Source organism: Octopus sinensis, linkage group LG19, assembly GCF_006345805.1.
Source record: "Octopus sinensis linkage group LG19, ASM634580v1, whole genome shotgun sequence".
In the NCBI taxonomy this organism is placed as follows: domain Eukaryota; kingdom Metazoa; phylum Mollusca; class Cephalopoda; order Octopoda; family Octopodidae; genus Octopus; species Octopus sinensis.
The window spans coordinates 4,980,221-5,003,435 of NC_043015.1; the positions used below are offsets into that span (position 1 = coordinate 4,980,221).

Sequence of the window (23,215 nt, forward strand, 5' to 3'; positions counted from 1 at the left end):
ATTGCTCAGTCGGTGGGTTTCACAGGCTGGTCCAGCTACAATGGATCTTAAAGTCAAGTCTTCTGGCGTTTGGATGTTTATATATTTGCCTGTTGATTGTTTGCAGGCTTCATTGATTATCTTGCTCTTGTGTATTTTACGGAGGCCATAAAAAAAACTGGGTTTACATTTGAAGTTCGTGATGTAGTCTGTTTCTTTTTCTATCAGGCCTTTTCCATGTAGGAGAATTAAGGATACAAGATTTTTCATGGTTTTTTTTGTTTATAGTTTATAATATTTTTGTAGAAGGCCTCGTTTTCTAATATGGAAAGTAATAGTTTTTTATAGTGTTCTGTGTCCATCAAAACTACAACACTTCCTTTGTCAGCTTCTATAATTGTCAGGTCTGTGTCCTTATTAAAACGTGTCCTTATTTAAATAAGAGGGGTGAAAAATTCACTATTATTCCGATTAATATCAATTTAAAACCAGTAGCCTAGTATATTAAAAAATATTCAGAAAAAATATATTACATATATATAAGTGGGATGACCACTAAGTGGACATCCATTATGCAAGATGTAGACATCATATGTTCTGACCACTAACAGAAAGAGTACAATCTTTTCGTAGTGGTCAGACAATATGGGGTTTATATCTAGTATAATGGATGTCGATTAGTGGTTATCCTCCTTGTATATATTACACACACACACAACACACACACACACACACATATATATATATATATATAATATATATATATATTATATATATATATATATATAACACGTCTTTTTATCTCAAGCTTAGAAAGCCAGAGGAATCAGAGAAATTTGTTAAAACAGTTAAGTCTTTACAAAATTAAAAAAAAAATCGAAACTTATGCCAGTACTTCTTCAGCTTCATGCTTTCTATATTTCTACCCCTGTGTGTCTGTGTTTATCCCTCTAGCATTGCTTGACAACTGATGCTGGTGTGTTTACGTCCCCGTTAAGTAGCGGTTCGGTAAAAGAGAGCAACAGAATAAGTACTAGTCTTACAAAGAATAAGTCCCGGGGTCGATTTGCTCGACTAAAGGCGGAGCTCCAGCATGGCCGCAGTCAAATGACTGAAACAAGTAAAAGAATAAAGAGCATATTACATAAATGTGTGTGTGTGTGTGTGTATTAAAAAATATAGACAAATACGTATAATTAGTTTAGTGTTTTGAAATGTTGATTAGGGCACCGGCACAATTTAGGCCACCTGTTGTCATCTGTAGTTGTAGTATACTTCCGTTGGACTTAATTCAGGAGGTACTTCGCAGTGTCATTTGGGTACGACATAGGTTTCCGCCTTTCAGTCTGGGTGCCATCAGGTGCATTCATAAAGACATCCTGTGAGATATATTTTGTGTCGGCTGGCTTGTTGTTATATGTTATATGTTCGAGAATAAATAAAAGTAAAAATAATATTGTACCAAAGCAAAATCTAAAGATATAAACGTGGGTGGCCATTTAATAACATGCAGTCTGCACAAAGATTATCTAGTGAGACTTCTTTATCAATGTACCTGAAGAGACCCGGACTGATGGTTAGAAACATGTTGTAGCTAAAAGAAGACTAATATGAATTCCACCCCCTATTATCACTTAATATATTCAAATATACGCGTTCGAACAGACACACACACACATACACACACGTATAAATGTAAATGTTCTAAAATCTACTCAGTCTTAGTTTTTTTTATATCTAATTACGAAAGAATTATTATATATATATATATATATATATATTATATATATATATATATATATATATATCCATTGATATACAAGGGCTTATATGCTTATGTTGTCATACGTGTTTCTAAATGTATAAGCGTTTGGTGTGTTCGGTATAACTCAAACAGTAAACCCTACCGAATTATGTACGATTTAGCTATCTCCTTTTTATATCACTATCCATTTTCATTTCCCTTGTTAAGAACATGTTGCAACAAGTCCTATAAAAATACCAGATCGATATAATTTACTAAATTCCCTGAAGGCTGGTCCCATCACGGAAGCAATATAATGAATGAAATGAGTACAAACTATCACATATGCATTGGAAAGGTTTTATCTCTGTTAACGAATCCAAAGAAAATATTCGCTGTAAATTTTGTACTGGGACGCAATTTAAGAAGTCGAATATAAGTGCTTACAATAATTGCGTGTAACATTTGAAAATTAATATTGCATGTGGTAGTGCACGATAAACATTCTGAGATAACCATTAACTGAAAAGTAAATCGTGTTTCTCATGATTTATTGAATGTAGTTCTGTTCAGCAAAGCCGTGATATAGAACCTAGGTGGAATTGTTAAGGGTATCTCGGGAGAAAATATCCAGCTTTATGAATGAATTCGATAATGAAACAAAAAATTAGAATGTTAAGGTCTATGACAGCGTACCTGCTGCATGCAATTGATAGATTAGAGATGAATGCTTTATAGTCCATGCTTCTGTCTTGCAACAATAATAAATAAATAAATAAGTGGCATGGGATGCAATGTTAAGCGCCAGAGAACTGATAACATTTACAACGAAGAGGCACAAAATGAAAGGAGATAGAACGAATGATTCATTGAAGGACGCAGGTTCAATCTAGAAACAATAATTCAGAATCTTCTTAGAAGAAACAAAAATGTCAGCAGTATGAAGATAAACCACGACATAATCATCTGAGATGAATAAATAAATAAAAGAAAGCAATGTATCTTTAAGCTGATTCTAGAGAACGTGTTTCTTTGCTATCATGCCGGAACAAATGGAAATAAGCGTGTGTAAGAAATAGAGAAAAATGGATAAAAACGACATCATCGAAGCTATGCAGAGTAGGCGAGGAAAATAGAGAAACAGCTAAACTTGCACTGAAGTAGATACTTTTATGCTAATAAGGATGAAGATGTATTGACAGTGAAAGATGTGAAATTAGATGGACAAACTCCAGAATGGTATATAAAATAGATATTTTTTGCGTAAGTTATATAGTTTGAGAAGTTGCTTAGATATCGACTTTTGCGGATGTTATGTAATCGAGAGCGTATATATGTGTATCTATATTAGTATCTCTGCCTCCGTCTGTCTGTCTCTCTCTCTCTCCCTCTCTTATATATACTTAGACACTTACATACACGCACATCTAAACATTCATACATGTAAGTATATATTCATACATCTATATATATGTCTATCTATCTATAGTCTGTCTATCTATCTCTCTATCTATATATCTATCTATCTGTATATCTGTATATCTATCTGTCTGTCTATCTGTCTATCTGTCTGCCTATCTATCTATATATCTATCTCTCTCTCTATATATATATAATTATTTATTTATTGATATATTCATATATATATGTATGTATATGTGTGTGTGTGTGTGTGTGTGTGGTGTGTGTGTGTGTGTGTGTGTGTGTGTGTGTATATGTGTGTAAGCAGGTACTCAATTGGACTGTGTGTAGTTGAAAGAAATAGATTCCGATAATGATTTCTATATTGAGGTGGTGGTGTTAAATCTTGTTCAGTACAATAAGCTTCTAGAGCTTTCGTGAAAATGTGCTTCCTTCTTTGTGCATAACTTAAGCCTCATAGCACATAATGTGCGGCTGCATTCAGTTTCGGATCCTTCTAAAATTTAAATAACCAAACATGAGTCACTATCGCGTACATTTGTGTAATAAAACATCTCTAATCATTTTATAGCTCTACACAAGATGATTTTACCAAAGAAATGTGGCAGTTTTACCAAATTTTCCAAACTATCATTTTCTGTATAATTGTATAATTGGAACACCAATTATCAACACAGAGACCCATTAAAACGAAGAGGATTGCGCAGCTTTTTCCAAGTAGTATAAATAATTAATCTGAGAATATTGCAGCAATGTAAAGCTTAAGAATTTATAATATGTAGGCTCAGGCGTGTCTGTGTGGTAAGAAGCTTGCTTCCGTGCATGCGTGTGTCAGTGTTTTCTTTACATTGAGAGGATAAGCACTTGTGGTTGGTTTTGCTCGACTAAAAAACACCTTCAAGTCTGTGTCAAATGACTGAAACAAGTAACCGTAAAAGAGTAAATGCAAACTAACAACTCACTTAGTCAACTTGGGGAGTGACAATCTCAAATCTTGAAAAAAAAAAAACTTCACGTGAATTAAGGAAAACATTACGAATTGAAATAGTGCACGTGAATACTAATGAATATCCGATACACACACATACACACAATAGATGTGAAAGAACATCATATAGAATATATTTAAAATCAATTCATGTCAGAAACGAAATTAAAGACTTCACGCATCTATATAAAAAATGTTCAGATAGCATACTTCATTTGCAGGAATGAACAACTTGTAATAATTTAACTAATCGGCGTATGAAACATTTTTACTACACTGCCTGATGTCCATCAATCTTTCTTTCTTTCTTTCATTTTTCATTTATTTATATATTTATTTATTTATTTGTTACTTAATTTTACGGGAACTTATTGTCTACCGGAGATATTTCTATGATCCAAAACATTTTTTTTTATAAAATAAACAATGGAATTAATTAATGTTCATCGTAGAAATTATGCTTGACATGGCAGTATTACTGTACGCACTCAGGTATGATATGGGAAACAAATGACAAAGGCAAACACGCAGAAGATTAAATGGTAACGGTCAGAAGCCAAAATAAGCATCCTCCACCTAGCAAATTTAGATCCATTAGCAGTGAACTGTTTCGAATCGTTGATCACATTCATGCATAAATACTAGAAGCGCATGCAAACGGTTTGTTTTGGGCATTTCTAAACGTAAATCAGGGTTTGTTCTGTAAATGTTCTCAATGTATCGAATAAATGACGAGGAATGTATCCAATGGATGGTGTGAAACTGTTAATGCTAGTGTTATTACGGTAATGTTCACCACTATATTTTACTTGCATGGTGTCGTGAATAAATTGCTTAACACAATTTCTTTCAGAACGTTGCGATGAAAATATCGCCGGCATAGTGCACATCGTATTAAGAATGCCTCGGTAGATCGTGGTATATGGTGCAAATGAGGAGGTAGCAGCACGATTTGATATCATCAGTTATATTCTTTATCAAATTCAGTCAACAAATATTTGGTAGAAAAGGGAGAATCCCCAAACGAATATTACAGATTTCTCAGCCAGATAATTACATAATAGATATATTTTGGAAAATCCTAGATAACAAACAGAAACGGACATACAAACATAGGTATACACGTGCACAGAATATTCAAAATCTGCTACTAATCTTTATTCCGAGAGAAAGACAAATTTAGACTTAGTGAATACATAAAATCTGCTACTCACCTTTATTCAGACACAAGCACAAGCTTAGACATAGTAAATGAAATATCAGGTGAAGTTATTGTAATGGAGAGTATTTTTGAAATGCTGATTTCGACATTCCCCAATTCCCTGAATCTTGACACTTGAGAAAAGAGAAGACATCTAGACCTTAAGCTTACTCGGTCACAGAAAAAAAAACACATATATAATTTACTTTCCATTGAATATTTTTAAATATCCTATAGCCATATTTATCTTTGAAGATCGCAACACTGATTCACCTCCACCCACTCAAACTGAATCGTTACTCTATGTTGCAGGCTTACATAAAAGGCATAAGCATGCTTTCTTATCTACTGTTGATATTAGCAACATGTTACTTGTATCAGTTGGTTGAAGGCTTAATACGAAGTTCAAGGAGAAAGCGAAAAAACTGAAGAGCACAAATTCATATCTGCTAATGACATTAGCAAATGCTTCAAAGGCAACCACTCCCTAATCACAATTTCAAACACGACATGACAATAGACAAGCTACCGTTATATTAAATCATAAATTTAGCAAAGGTGTGGTACAGGGATTCATTATTTCATGACAATGCTAATCTTTGAGAGCTACACACATCTCCATAAGCAATATTAGACCTTAAGCAATATTAAATAACCTTAAGCCATATTGAATATGCAGGCAGGGCAGCGATCTAACAGAGTCGTTGTAACACGGGGAAACATTTTAGCGCCATTTCGTTCGTCGTTACATTCTGAGTTCAATTTCCGTCGATGCCGACTTTGTCAATCATCTTTTCGGGGACGATAGAATGCGTACAAATTGAGTAACTAGTGCCAATGTAAGCGACTGGCACCTTTCTCCGAAACGGCAGGCTCTGTGCAAAAATTTGAAGCCAGTATTAAATACACAGATAGGGTGGAGAGATGGCAGAGCCGTTAACACGCTACGCAAAATTCTGAGCGGCATTTCATCCGTCTGTAAGATCGGAGATTTAATTCCTCTGAGGTCGACTTCTGTCAGAATTTGAAACCAATATTAGATATACACATAACATCACACTACTTGGAAGATATCTTCGTACAATACTTTATCGAACAACTTCAAATATCTATTGAATATAACGTTAGAATGAAGTCAATCTATAAACATTAATAGAAACGAAGGAAAGCCGATATATAGTATGTTCGGCGTTGTGAAACCTGATCCCATTCTCTGTCAGGTACCAAAGTTGTCGACTTCTTTGAACGATAAAAAAAAGTCAGTGAAATAAGAAAAGAGACGAGAATCGACCAAATATTTATGAAGTCTTAAAAGATGAAACGCATTGACAATCTTGTCCAGATTTAAAATCAAGGTCACAGAGAAAGTGCATACACATGCTGTAAGATTTTAGCTACCTCACGAATGAAAAACAGGGACGTAACCTGGTGACATACAGTCCCATTGCATTTTACACAATACCTTCTTTTGCGTATATTTTTCTATATCCAACAACACAAAATAATGTCACTAGCAAATACAAACTGCTATAAAAAATGTCTCGAACTAGTTAGGTTTAATAATAAGATATTTACCTAAATTTTAACATCATTTCCTTCGAAATAGTCACCTTGCACAGCATTTCGCCGAATGCGAAGTGGAAGTATTTATCCCGTAAGCGAGGCGAAGACCTTCTGCGATCCGGTCAGGTTTTCGACAACGGTGTGAAAACAGCGACCTTTGAAATGCATTTTTATCTTGGGGACGTGATGGAAGTCGGCAGATGCTAAATCTGACTAATATGCTAAACCTGGCTAATTGGATGGGTTCGGAATCAATACCATTTTGTTTTTGGCGAGAAACTCGCTCGTGAAGATGGATCGATGAATAATCCGGTTCTTCGTGCTCCAATCTGGTCTTTATTGCAGAATGCTTTCCCCAAAAATCTTCAAATGTTTGCAGTAGAATACTCGATCGATGGTCTGGCCCTGGGTTTGAACTCACGATACACAATACCACATTTCTGGACTAGATGCACGTGGCAGTTGTTCCAGATCTCACATCGTTTCCCAATGAGGTTCTTCCGATTTTGAAACACCCATGCCACTCAAATAATTGCGTACAACCACTTACCACATGGCCGTAATCTTGCCGAAGCCAAATTCCATGCTAGCGTTTTGTTCCTGTCCATGAGAAAATTGCAGACTATAGCATACACGTGATCACAGAATAACAGATTTCACATCTTGCGAAGTAAACACAGCAATTCACTCGGCACTGAATTGATTTTAAATATATTTTATATGATGTTCTTTCACAAGTTGTGTGTGTGTGGGGGGGGTGTATCGAATATCCTTTATTAGTCATGTGCACAATTCCAATTCGTAATGTTTTCCTTAATTTACGTAAATGAAGCTTCTTTTCCCCCAGATTTGAGTTTGTCACTCCACAGGTTGAATAATTCAGCTATTAGTTTAGGTTTATCAAGGTCACTGCTAGCACTCACTGCGCACACAACTGTGTGATTCCATATGTTGGGGCACAAGCCCTGCAATTTCGGGGGAGAAATTACACCGATCCCAATACTCTACTGGTAATTCTTGTATCGACTTCGAACGATCATATAAACTTGCTGCCAATTGTTTTCAAGAAGAAAAGTTATTCAATGTGGTAGAACTAGAAGACTTCCATCAGAATGCAAAACGGATGGTCAAGGCAGACTCGCATTGATCATTCATGTTCTAAATCTGATGCAGCTTGAAAAAAAAATAAACAAGAGAGATCCCAGATCAGATTATGTACGTCTTATATGATAGTTATAAACAATAAATATTATGTATATGCCAGTAAGAATTTGGAAATATTCCATCGTTTTGGTAGGTTCGTGTTTGGGGCAGAGAGAATGGAAGGTATGGAGATGGCTGGTTTGTTACTCAGTCTTCATGATACATACGTAGGCACACACACACACATACATATATATATTTATATGTGTGTGTGTGTGTGTGTGTGTGTTTGCAAACATTGATATATACACATACATATGCACATAGATACATTTATACATATATATATATATATATATTTGTAATTATACATAGATATGTATATGTAAAGATATATATATATATATATATATATTTGTACATACATACACTTATTATAGACGTGCATATATTACACTCACACACCCGTGCATTTATGTGTGTGTTTGTATGTGAATGCATGTAAGTATGTATTCATATAATCCATCGAGTGGTGAGTTTAGCTTCAGAAAAGACACATTCAGTTTTATGTAGTTGGGTACATCTCTGCAATCCTATTGAAAGTATAGATCAATATTTACGGCTGGGTAAATAACTAATCTACAATTTACTCAATATGCAATTCACGAATATAGCGTACCGACCATCGAAATGTTTCGAAATTCCCCTTGAGATTTTCGGAAGATATATTGTCTATGGGTATAGCTTTTGCCATACACAAGTCAAACTATGAAAAATGTTGTTCTTTTAAACACAGAATTTAAAACACTAATCATGAAATGTATTTCACTTTGGTATTCCCTTTTGTTTGTTGACAAAGAACTTTTCTATAGTTATAAAATCCAATGTACCTTTTCACTTTTATGATAGTACATACGGTTTTAGGAATAACTGTGTGCTGAGTTTTGCGGATTATCCATTCTGAGATTCCAGATCGTCTCTCGGGGCAAACATACAGCCTATGTCACACAAGATGTTTATAACTGATGGGCAAATACTTTAGCCGGTAAAGTTTATATTGTACATCCATAATTCGGCTTGTCACGGCCACATATTCGGTCATCGAGTCGTCTTGTCATTGAAACTCCATTTCTGTTTGTATATACGGTTGTTGAAAGGGAGATTCATTTGGTTCTTCATCAAAGTCTTGTGAGACAATATCGATGGTTCCTCTTTAGTTCGATAGCATTGCATACGTTAAGATTGGGATACTGTTTTGCTGGTGTCTATTTTTATTTTGACTTGTTGTTATTCGTTAAATTATATTTTCCTAATTTATTTCACTACATGCTATATTTCAACCTGCACCGGAACGGCCTGATTACAAATTATTTTCCCCTAAAACTAAACCCTTTTTTTGATGTGAAATAATCAAGTGTATATCACCATTACTCTGATATAAACAATATATCAAAATATTTTTCAACACTATCCAACACATTTTGTTTTATTGACATCGGCCATCATATCATAACTCATTCAGAATCCAGAAGTTTACAATACAATTTAATTTAGTAAAGTATATTGAATATCGGGATACCCTAACATTAGCCTAACATGGAATTCAAAGCAAATGTAAATGTCATTTTCCCCATGTTCCACGGAATGTGGTTTCTACAGATCAAAGACTAGCTTCCTACTCACAAAGCTTATATAAATTTCATATTTCAAATTTTGTCCTCAGCCCTTTCAAGACGACACATGTCATGAAATATATCTCAATATATTACTGAAGTTTCCTTATAGATTTACCTATTTAATAAAGAAGATATATTCATTTTCTGTTGATGTAACACCCACCACAATTTCTTTTGATTTGCGTTTTATATGTCCGGGTATATGTAACTCCATATAGTCCCTTTAAATATATTCCTGTGATGGCATCCTTTGTGTTACTTATCCTATACTTTTCTGTGTTAGGGAAAATATGCTCGTATCCCGGTTCTCTCAAGTGTTATTACAGTTGATGTTATTTTAGAACGTATACTCATAAAGATGGATGTCTTTATCTGCTTGTGTATGCGTTTCTTCACCATAATGTTCTTATTAATATTTCTGTAAATTTTGGAAATACTTATACTCCTATATGTTGAAAAAACCGTTATACTGTTCAACTTCTTTTGAAAGAAATCTGATTTGAAATTTCGTATTAGCGTCCTATGTAGTTCTAGTTAAAATATATTCCTCTGTAAACGTAGAAAAAGTATGATCCAGATATTTCTTACTCTACAATTATCCTTCTAGTCTGATTTTGTAAGGTAATAATATACTGAATGCCAGAAATTGAACTCACATTAGATGGAACACACACAATTGTGCAAATACCGCTGTATCCATAAACTGATTTTCACAGACATTTTATAGGAAGAAATCGTTCAGAGGTATTATGTAACCGCAGATTCTCCTATGACGAGATCATGCAATCTTATTTACTGCTATGATTCAGGAAGGATGAAAGACACATTTTGAAGCATTCCAAATTACGAATACCATAACTAAATACATTTACGTGTAGTGCTTCTAAAACGTCTATTTTTCAATAGTCAACTATTCTTATAGAATCAGATGAGAAATAGGGAATGTGACATCGCATGCTTAATATGTAATATTTCATATTTTATCCTTTTTAAGATATTGTTTAACCCACTTAGAATGTATTTAGATCCCAGACATCGAAGCACTGAAATTCTTTTATGAATATGGTGAAATACAATTGAACCATTACGTGCCTAAAAGTTAAACATGTTTTACGTGATGACTTATTTGCAAAAAAAAAAAAAAATCTTTATAAATGCTTTGAAAACGTTTGAAGACAGAAAGTTTTTGCATTATATTCCTAAGATTATTCGACCATCATTCAAACAAGAATGAAAGGAAAATATGACAGGTTTCCATGATGAACAACATTCTTCCATGGATTCCAACAATGTAAGTAGAACTTGTATCATCTGCCAACGAAGTGTATGCATATTATTCCATTTGTCTCGGCTAATTCTGTGCAAAAGTGTTGTTGTTGATATCAATCATATAAATATTAACATAAACGATTTGGAATTTATTGTACCATATATTCTTCAATAATAAAACATGTCTTTTAATATTTTCTCTTCGGTTGACTATTATTGATTTGTACATAGCTGGTGTATTTGCTGTAAATTCTTAAACCGATTTTCTAGAACCGAAGAAAAGCTTGGAGCTTTTACTACGTAAAATTATATTGATAAGTATCTCGAAATTGAAACTAAAATTTCATGTAAAGATTAAAAGGCTTAGTTATTCAACAAATCTATATAAAAATATTTTGTGTATATTTTCGCATTCAAAACTATTGCACTGATATTACAAAGCAATAACAAAAATATTAAAACATAATAAAAAATATTTGTTTATTTATAGAGGCGAAAAACAAAGGCAGACAATGGGATTAAGTCGATTCCATCAACTCCAGTGCGTAACTGGTTCTTATTTAATCGACCCCCGAATGAATGGAAGGCAAAGTCGACCTCGGTAGTATTTAAACTCAGAACATAAACGGAATACAAAATACCTATTTCTATTTCTTTACTACCCTGGAGGAGCTAAACACAGAGAAGACAAACAAGGACAGACAAACTGATTCGGTCGATTATATCGAACCAGTACGCAACTGCTACATAATTTGTCGATCCCGAAAGGATGAAAGGCGAAGTCGATCTCGGCGGATTTTGAACTCAGAACATAACGGCTTACAAAATGCCGCTAATCATTTCGCCCGGCATGCTAATGATTCTGCCATCTCGCTGCCCTAATATAAAAATATTAAAGGGAAAATAATTCTCTGTAATTTATTTTAAAGATGTGATATTCCACATATATACCTCTAATATACGGTGACGTTTGGGTATAAATCTATTCTTAAACAATAAATTAAATTGATAATTTATACTGTAAAATCAAAGCCCCGCTTTATTTCAAAGATGACGTATTCTTTAACATTGTTTCTCTTGAATAAGTTATAGAATTAACTCTGCACTTCTTTTATTATACACCTTATTTGTCAAACCTACAACATTACTACACAGCTATTTCCACGCCAGAGTTTAACGTGAATTTAAAGTGAATTCTCTTTCAGCGTCTTCATAATAGATGCCCTGGTAGTATTCAATATTTTTCAATTCCCCAACATAATATGTAAGAGTAAGAAAATAAAAATACAAAAATACGAAAATCGTGAATGCCGGTGAAGCAAAGAACTGTGTTGCATTTTATTCTCCTTCGTTGAAGACATAAATACTTGAGGGACATCGAACAAGTATCGCCTAAACCTGATGGAAGTGATATGACACTTGTGTGAACAAAATTCGAAATCTTAGAAAAAAGAAAACCAAAAACAACAGAGGATCAGTCCTATTACTCTAAACAAGAGGAAATAAAACACCTACAACAACGAATTTTTGAACAGGGAGCACAATGTATCCAAATGATTACCTGAAGGTAATTTATCTAACTGTAAAGATAATAGTGATGATGTTGATGACAATGAGGAGGAAGATGATGGTGATGATGACGATGATGTACATGACGAAGATGATGGCAGAGCACTCTGTGTATAGTCCTTGATACAGAATAGACGCAGGAGTGGCTATGTGGTAAGACGCTTACTTACCAACCTCATGGTTCTGGGTTCGGTTCCACTACGTGGCACCTTGGGCAAGTCTCTTCTACCATAGCCTCGAGTCAACCAAAGCCTTGCGAGTGAATTTGGTAGACGGAAACTGAAAGAAGCCTGTCGTATATATATATATGTATATATATATATATATGTGTGTGTGTGTGTGTGTGTGTGTGTGTGTGTATGTATGTGTATGTGTGTGCGCGTATGTGTATGTGTCTGTTTTTTAACCCCCAACAACGCTTGACAACAGATGCTGGAGTGTTTAAGTCCATGTATCTTAGCGGTTCGGCAAGAGAGGCCGATAGAATAAGTACTAGGCTTACAGACAATATAGGTCCCTCTTGCCGAACCGCTAAGTTACAGAGACGTAAACACACCAACATCAATTGCCAATCGATGTCGGACACAGACACACACACACGCACTCATATATATATATATACGACGGGCTTCTTTCTGTTTCCGTCTACCAAATCCACTCACAAAGCTTTGGTCGGACCGAGGCTATAGTAGAAGACACTTGCCCAAGTTGCCATGCAGTGGGTCTGAACCCGGAACCATGTGGTTTGTAAGCAGGAAAGCTACTTATCACACAGTCACTCCTGCGCCTATGAGCCACTCCTGCGCCTATAACGTTTTTGTTATTATTGTTGCTGTTGTCGCTTCTGTTGCTACCGCTGTTCCATTTACCAACTCAACTATTACTACCGCTGATAAAGCCTTTTTTACTGTATCTGATTTAAGCTGATATTTCTGTGGTCGACTTGTCGTTCTCTGTTGCGGAACTGCTACTAACATTGGTTAAGTTACAGATATTTTTGTTTCAATTACTGTTGTTATGTTTGTTGCTTTCTTCTTTATGTTAATCTCGCAAAATCTGCTACAACTACCAGGTTTCTGAAGTTTGAATTCAAGGAAGAGAAAGCGCTGTAACTAGGTGACATAATCGCTCTTTAGTCAATTTACATACTGATGTAGATGTCTGTTTTAGTGGCACTGTGTTTATAAACAAATGGCTGTGTAGATTATGGAGAATTCTTCTGACAAGAATGATACTACTCAGGGCTTTTAAGCACTTTCAACGTTTTCACAAAGTGACAGATAACTCTTTTCCTTAAGATATGCATATTATAAAATGTTTTTTAAAAAAAAACAGACATTTAGTTGATGAAGGGAAACTCATGTAATAAACGATGATGATGACGATGATGATGTTAAGTATAATGCTAATTATAATGACGCTAGCAGCATCACAGTACCAAAGAAAGTTAGTTTAACGTTTATTCTCCCTCTTTTCCTTTGTTTATCGTCTTCAAATATTCCTACCAAGCTACGCCAAATAAAGTCACTTAAACATTTCTTACCTCGCTTTTCTTATTTCTATTTTTTTTTTCTTGTTTATCTTCTTCGGATATTCCTTCGTATCTACTCTAATGAAAAGACGTCTTTGCCATGAGGCTAGCAAGCACAACGCCAAATAAAGACGGCTAAAAATATCTTCTCCCACTTTTCCTTTTTTTTTTCATTATCTTCTTCAAAGATTCCTACCTAGCTACGCCAAAGAAAGCCTGTTAAAAATTTCTTCACCTTACATTCTTGATTTTTTTTCCTTTTTTATCTTCTTCAAAAATACTTCCCTAGCTTCTCTAATGAAAAGACGGCTTTGCCATGAGGCTAGCAACACAACGCCGAAGAAAATCAGTAAACATTTCTTCTCCTTCTTTCCCCTTTTTCTTATTTACCTTCTTCAAATATGCCTACCTACCTACACTATAGAAAATCAGTCAAAAATTTATTTTCTCTCTTTTCACTTTTTTTTTATTATCTTCAAATATTCCGACCTAGCTACTCTAATGAGAAGACGGGTTGCCGTGAGGCCGATGCAACCATTCTCTCACCCACTCTTCACGATATCCAAACTGGGGGCGAGGAAATTATTCATTTCTCTCTCTCTTTCTTTTCCTCTTTCTCTCCTCTTTTTAAGATTATTTTTATGGGCAGAACGTCGATGACTAAACCGGCAGACCCGCAGAACATGCTCTGTGAGGAGGGTATATGATTCTTTCTATGTTGGCACCATACAGGAAGAAAAACCAGACCTGTATAAAGGCTAATGAACTCTTACAAGGCAACGGCCACCTAAATAGTATATACCTAAGAGGCAGAAGCAATCATAACGCTTGAATACCCGTTGAAGGGGACGAAATCTCTAAAAGGTAAAGCAGGATTACAGGAATCTTATACCCTTTGGTGGATTTCCTGTCAGTGATGGTGTCACGGTAAAATAACACTGGTGGTTGTGAACCTAAAATTCACTAACCTTCACCATGAGTGATGAAATGTCAAATAAAATCAGAAATAAGAATGGCGTGGTTGAGGCTGGAACAACTTGTCATGGTCTCTCGCCCGGCAGTTGCCCCACGGGTGAGCAACGTGGGCCCAGTCGTGATCAAACAACTGCTAAAAGAAGAAGAAAAAGAAGAAGAAGAAGAAGAAGAAGAAGAAGAAGAAGAAGAAGAAGAAGAGAAGAAGAAGAAGAAGAAGAAGAAGAAGAAGAATGATATAAAAGATGGGCTACAGCAAATATTCTGCTCAATAGTATACATTTGATTGTCAGTTGCTTCACCTTAATCAGTTGAGCATGTCCCTTTACAATTCTCATTTTCGATGCCTCCTTCTGGAGTTTTCTCTTATCACGTCGTTGCTCTTCGTAACCTGTGATTTCCACTGACCTCCCAGTAAATCATTCTTGTCATATTCAGATGGCGTCTTTTGTATTCGTGTTGTGCCACTTCCGATACTACTGGCATCAGTTTTACATTACACTCTCCCATTCAATACAGTCTTCCCATTTCTTCTTTCAATTCGGTGTAGTTGGTGATTTTTTTCAACCTCATTATTCACAACATTCATGTAATTTTGATTAACTACATCAGTGATCTTTCTATAATTGTCTCTTGTTATTTTTGTTATTATTGTTATTCTCAGATACTCTCGGTTATCTGGTCGTCTTGCATCTGACTTGGTCTACTGTATGCTAAAATCAAAGAGAATTTTGTAATGTTTTTTTTTTTTACCTTTATTCCCACTGATTTGTGTTCATACCGTTTGTCGACTTTCTCGAGGTTTACTTTACCGCAAAACAACCAGTGAACATATCTGGCCATATTGTCGTGTCTCCTTTTGTATCCGCGTTGTGCGAACTTACAGCACTCACTAACAATATACTTAAACTTTCCCCCTTCTCAGAGCACATCTGATGAGTCAGTGCTTTTGTCAATATGATATTTGGAGTAGTTTGTTCTGAGAGCTTGCCATTGAGTGCTGCACACTAATGCCTCAGTGGGACCGTTTAAGTCTCATTTTTGCAGCTATTGTCATGTTCTATTCCAATCTCATCTTTATTCTTCTTTTTGCATCTGCTCTCTCTGGTCTTTCATAAAACCCCGTCCGCCTTCTATCCTCTTTACATACAATCTTGACACATTACACATGGGGTATAGTTCCTTGTTCATTGTAATTAATTTATGTTCTCCGGTCAAAGCAACCACCCACGTTTTAATTTCCTCTAATATCATAACGGCCAATTAGATTTGATTATAGCACAAGCCGTGTTCTCCTCATATGCACATTCCTGTACATTTGATCTTGTCTTCATTCACCTTATGTCTTTCAATGATACCCAGGTACTTATCCCTTTGTAGTTTCGCCACTTTCCAGCTGAAGCACATGGCTTTTACTAATTTTCCCCTTCTGAGTATCATTACATCACATTTCTCGGTCCTAAATTCCATGCCAATATCTTTCTTCATAGTTGCCATCAGATTCTCACTTGTTTCTCAGTCTTCTTCTGCTTCATCTTCTTAGTATTATTATTATTATTATTATTATTATTATTATTATTTTTTTTTTTTTATTATTATTATTATTATCATCATCTTCATCATCATCATCATTGCAGCAATTCATTCAATATAGACGTGTTGCGTTTTATACGGTTTCAACCATTGAATAACAATTAAATTTTAAGCCGCTTCATATGAAGCCGATGTCATTTCATTTCCTCACATTTCACCAAGATATAAGAAACTTAATATTTTTTTTTTTTTGCCTTTCATATTTATTCATCTTAATATAACTTTTTCTTTGCTCCTGCGATTAAAACTGAGTTACGTATATTGCTTTCTCTTCATTGCTTTGTTCGTGCAAATGTTTCGATTATTTGTTGATGGATTTATTTACTTATTCATTTCTATTTCAAGTCAAATTTTATGTATCATTCTCAATTCGCTATTGTTCAGTCAGTTTTTGTTTCCTTTCTTTCTTTTCTATTTCTTTATTGCTTCTACATTTCTGTAAAACGTGTTGTGTCACAATGTACCCTATCTAGTGTTACGTACACGCAAATATCTACCAATGTGTCGACAATTCAATTCAATTCACTGTCATTAAAATTCGAACGGAAATTTTTATAAACAATATCTCTATGTGTCTAACTGTCTAACTGTCATCTCTTATCACGTTTCCTCACTACTTCTCAGAATTCTCTTTATCACTCGCAGCTTTGTAGCGCACAGACAGATAGACACACACACACACAAAAAACACGCACAAACACACACACATATATACCTATATATATATATATATAGAGAGAGAGAGAGAGAGAGAGAGAGAGAAAGAGAGAGAGAAGCAAATATAATTATCTAGCAACACGTGTTGCACGTGAATATATATATGTATGTAATATATTCCACATACTTATACATATATACATATTATATATACATACATATAGATACATGATGCCAAGGATTCAGCGGTACATATGTTTCGGGCCTTTATTAGATGGATTTATAACAATGCATAATGTGTGTCTATGGCCTTCTTCAGCCGCGCACAATTACTACCACCTACACCACCAACTGGTATATACAGGTGCTTACAATTATCAAGTATTCACCCTGAATTTTTGTACCCAACTTACATATAGATAGATAGATAGATAGATAGATAGATACATACATACATACATACATACATACATACATACATACATACATACATACATACATACATATATACATACATACACAGACATAGAGGAAAACGGACACTAACAGACACGATCATACGAATTCTGATAAATAACCCAAATATTTCGTTGCTCAAACTGTTGCAAATCGCTCAACTTAAAAGTAGATTCATATATTTCGCGATAATGTAATAATATACATATGGAATATAATAGAGAAAATTACATAAGCATAATAAAAGGCAACGCATAAATATAAATACATATTTTCTCTGAAAGATGTACCGAATTACATAACCCTATGCACAGAGAATTATATATGCATCGATATTTTTTCTCCTATGATCGCATATAGAGGAGTACTATATCATTTATCTTATTTACGTAGACAATGCTATTATGTAGATTCTGAATATATGGTGACCGCGTCAAATGTCAAGGGCTTCCTTTTGTGGAACATTCCTATGTTTGGAATGAATTACGGCAAAATAAGAAATAGAAAGGCAAACAAACGTGAGCTTTATGGTGGAAATAGCTATAAATATTTCATATAATCCTTCGTTAAAAAAAATGAATATATATATATACACATACACACACATATATCTCTCTCTATCTCTCTAGTTATATTAATATATATATATATGTATATATATATATATATATATATATATATATATATATATATACGCAGAAACGGACATATATATATACTCATATACACACAAATATATACATATGAATGTGTGTGTGTAAGTATATGTGGATATTTATACATTTATATACATTTACATGCATATATACGCCAGTGTAATAAAATGAATATATATATATATATAAATATATATACACATGCATACACATATATCTCTCTCTATCTCTCTAGTTATGTTAATATATATATATATATATATATATATATATATACAGAAACGCATATATATATATATATATATATATATACAATATGTTACATTACTCGGTAGTCAAGATAAAACTCTGAGTTTCAGATGCCGAAGTGGAAATCCACAACACCATCTCTTCGGTTATCTGGCTATTTGAAAACGTTATGAAAAAATACCGTTAAAAATGAAGGGAAATTACTCTGTTATAACTCTGCTTTGCCTGCGTACTTATACATCGCTCGCGTTTTTCGTCATAAAAATTATATAAAAATACATAAAAATATATAAAAATATATAAAAATATATAAAAATATATAAAATCTTCTTGGGACATAACACAGAAAGCATGTTCTATCCGTTTTCTTTAGGGGACCAAAAGTCAGAACTAGGGATTATTAGCAAAGAAATTTTAGATAAAATAAATACGAAAATTAAGACCGATACTAGGCTAGTGCAATGGTCCAATAGTATAGAAGTCGTAGACTGGTTTAAAGCTATTAAGAATAAGAAAAAAGCGAGGTTTACACAATTCGATATTGTTGATTTTTATGCCTCTGTCTCTAAAGAACTGCTAGATAAAGCCCTAATCTTCGCTAGTGACTTCATAGAAATTAGTACCAATGATAAGGATATAATCTTCCATGCTAGAAAGACATTATTTTCAGTGAGAATGCAAAGTGGGTAAAAAACACCGACACGGAGGGCGCTTTCGATGTGAGCATGGGTTCATATGATGGGGCAGGCATCTGTGATCTAATTGGTCTCTTTCTCCTAGATACCTTCGGTAAGACATTCCCTAACGTACATTTCGCCATCTACAAAGATGATGCCCTCGCCTTAACAGCTAATACAAATGGACCAGCACAAGATCGTTTTAGGAAGGATATTGTCCAGTTAATGAAACACTTCGGACTTAGTATAACTATAGACACTAACCTGACGGTTGTCAATTTCTTAGACGTTTCCTTAGATCTTAATAATAATATTTATAAGCCTTATAGGAAGCCCAATGATAGACTAAGTTATATTAATGTAGGTTCATGCCATCCCCCTATAGTATTCAAAAATTTAGTTAAAAATATTAGTAAGAGGATTTCTAGCCTCTCATCTAATGAGGACATCTTCAATAGCGTTGCCCCAGTTTATAATAAAGCTTTAAAAGATAGTGGTTTTAGCGAGAAAATAAAATATACGCCTATCACCAGCCCAACAGTAAGGAAAAGGAATAATAGAAATAGGAAGGTCATCTGGTTTACGCCCCCTTACTCACCCGAGGTGGCCTTCAATATAGGTAAATATTTCCTAGCACTGATAGATAGACATTTTCCAGTTAACCATGCTTATAGGAAACTCTTCAATAGACACAATTTAAAAATTAGTTTTAGTTCAACTACCAATTTTAAAAATATAATCAATCATAACATACAAAAATCACAAGAAGAAAACAGCTGTTCATGCAGGAATAAAGAATTGTGCCCGCTAAATGGAGCTTGCATGTCCAAGACCATCATATATGAAGCTACCGTAAACTCTATAACCACTAAAGACACCGTTTCGACGAAGAAATACGTGGGCCTGACAGAGGGTAATTTCAAGGCCAGGTTCAATAACCAAACTTTGAGCTTTAGGCACTGGAACAAAAGAAAAGCGACACAATTATCCAATCATATTTGGTCTTTAAGAGATAAAGGTGTCGATTATAACATACAATGGAAGATTTTGGCCAGATGTAAGCCCTACACTAACGGCAGCGGAAGGTGCGGTTTATGCGACATGGAGAGATGGCTTATCTGGAAAAGCAGCTTAGACCCTACCACATGTCTAAATACAAGGACAGAGCTTTTCGGATCATGCCCACATGTGACTAAATTTCTGTTACGTTTTTGGTCCCCTAAAGAAAACGGATAGAACATGCTTTCTGTGTTATGTCCCAAGAAGATTTTATATATTTTTATATATTTTTATATATTTTTATGTATTTTTATATAATTTTTATGACGAAAAACGCGAGCGATGTATAAGTACGCAGGCAAAGCAGAGTTATAACAGAGTAATTTCCCTTCATTTTTAACGATATTTTTTCATAACGTTTTCAAATAGCCAGATAACCGAAGAGATGGTGTTGTGGATTTCCACTTCGGCATCTGAAACTCAGAGTTTTATCTTGACTACCGAGTAATGTAACATATTGTATAGATAAATTTCCTCTATTTACATAATATTGAGGTCTCTTTCTTTCTTTTGTTATCTTACCGTTTTATCAATATATATATATACTCATATACACACAAATATATACATATAAATGTGTGTGTGTAAGTATATGTAGATATTTATACATTTATATACATTTACATGCATATATACGTCAGTGTAATAACATTTTATTATAATATGATAGTGAACTTGTAAGTTTAAACACAGAAACAAATGTTAAGGCTCATTAGGAACATACACATCCCACATGAAGGTGGCGAGTTGGCAGAAACGTTAGCACACTGGGCAAAATGCTTAGCGGTATTTCGTCCGCCGTTACGTTTTGAATTCAAATTACGCCGGGGTCAACTTTTCATTTCAGTCTTTCGGGGTCGATAAATTAGGTAACAGTTATACACTAGGGTCGATGTAATCGACTCAATCCCTTTGTCTGTCCTTGTTTGTCCCCTCTATGTTTAGCCTTTTGTTGGCAATAAAGAAATAAGGAACATACATATACCAAACCTCCACTCTGTGTGGTTAGACGAAAGCCATCAAGCATCATAATGGACAAGTGTATAAATATGAACAACGTAAGAAAAAATTATAAATACAGAATAGCTGTTTTAATTTTCAAAAATATATGTGTTTTAGTAAATCGACTGAAACTATTGTACATGCATTTAGCTATAATTTAAAATATTTTCGATTTATCTCTTCAGCGTTTACAGAGAATAATGCAAAACGTAGTGTTGTATTTCTCCAATGTATAATCCAACTTATACAAAACTGCGTTTCTGTGATTGAAGATTATAGATGGCTTGTGCAAAATATAGTATCTTACAAAACGAGTAGGGTGATAGAGACTATCGAATCATTACAAACAGAAGTATACACACATACACAGTCGTACATTCACAGAACTGGACAGGTACCTACACATGACTCAGAAGCTATGTAGACAAAAACAATGATAGTCCCAATGACAAAAACAATAACATTAATAACTGTAATAATATCAAGGTATAGGTAAATTCTGACGTATATCAGAGGTGAACTGCGTGTTACCACATACTTTGAATGTTTATAAAAATGGCTTCAAAACCACGATCTTAGGCAGAGAAATGGGTATTCGTAAGTAACTTATTCTTTGGACAGTGATAAGTGGTGTACTTGAAATCCCATTCGCAAGTATCCAATATTTGGGTTGGCATTCAATCACTCATAGATACGCAACGAAATCTAGACCCGTACGAGAATTTATACGTACACATACAGGCACATGTATACGTTCATACATACTCAACGATGCAGATATACATGTATAATATCATATTGAAACACTTTCACTGCTATCATGCCGTACAAAACAAAGGTATTCCACTCTGTCTGCGTGTTCACCCGGTGTCATGTACAGGAATATATGTTTGTTCGTATTTAGGGAGTTGTAAGATAGAATACAAAGAATGACCTTTAATCAATGACATTTTGCCGCCGTCTATCTGGCAACTACATGATTCCACGCCCATAGAATTTCTGGTCCTTATCAGCCAAATCCTGAAGCAAGTACGATTTCAAGCCATCATTCAAAGAATTTTGCAAACCTCCAAATAAATGGTATTCTAATAATGCAAGGGTAGGGCTATACGGTGGATACGACATCACTTCCCAATCAAGCTCCAATAATTTTTCAGGAGTTTGTAAAACGTGTGTCGTCCAGCGTTGTCATGCTGGAACACGATTCCTTTACGAATTGTCATTTCTGGCAGCGTTTATTTGATTGCTTCCTCCAGTTTCATTAGTTGTTGACATTAAACTTCTTAATTGATCGTTTGGTTCCTCGGGGCAGCTCAAGATGCAAAACACCTTTGTAATCCCGGGCCTTTTCTTTATGCGATTCACCTTTCGATATAGTCTATGCTGGTTCATTTCGCTTTGCCATGAACGTTTCGAGTGAGGTTATTATAGATAATCCATTTCTCATCACCAGATTATTTTCAAGAAAGGGTCTATTCCATTGCGTTTGAAATGCGTATCACAAATATTAAGTGTTAAGTGTTAAGCAGTCTCTTTCAATTTATGGGGTTCTCAAATATCGAACTTTTTAACATGTCCAAGATATTTTAAGTGATTTTCAATTGTTGTGTGTGATACATTTAACCTCTCTGCAATCTCTCAAATCAGTTATTGCTTTGATTCGGTCATCATCAACTTCAGTACGTCGACGAGAATGTTGGTCATCTTTCGGAACGGAATTTTTAAAACCATTTCTGACATGTGCCTTCTGTTAAACGGTCAAAACGTAAACCTTAAATATATCTTTGAGAGCCTCAACAGATTTGTTAT

The 23,215-nt window shown here is 34.6% G+C and overlaps 1 protein-coding gene across 1 annotated transcript in view; it reads right to left on the reverse strand.

Moving 5' to 3' along the window:
* LOC115222314 overlaps positions 1 to 249 on the reverse strand; it is a 615-nt gene extending 366 nt beyond the window's left edge. Inside the window, exon 1 of the mRNA XM_029792496.1 lies at positions 1 to 249. This exon is cut by the window's left edge and continues 366 nt beyond it. Coding sequence (XP_029648356.1) covers positions 1 to 249 — 249 coding nt within the window.
* Between the last annotated feature and the right edge of the window lie 22,966 nt (positions 250 to 23,215).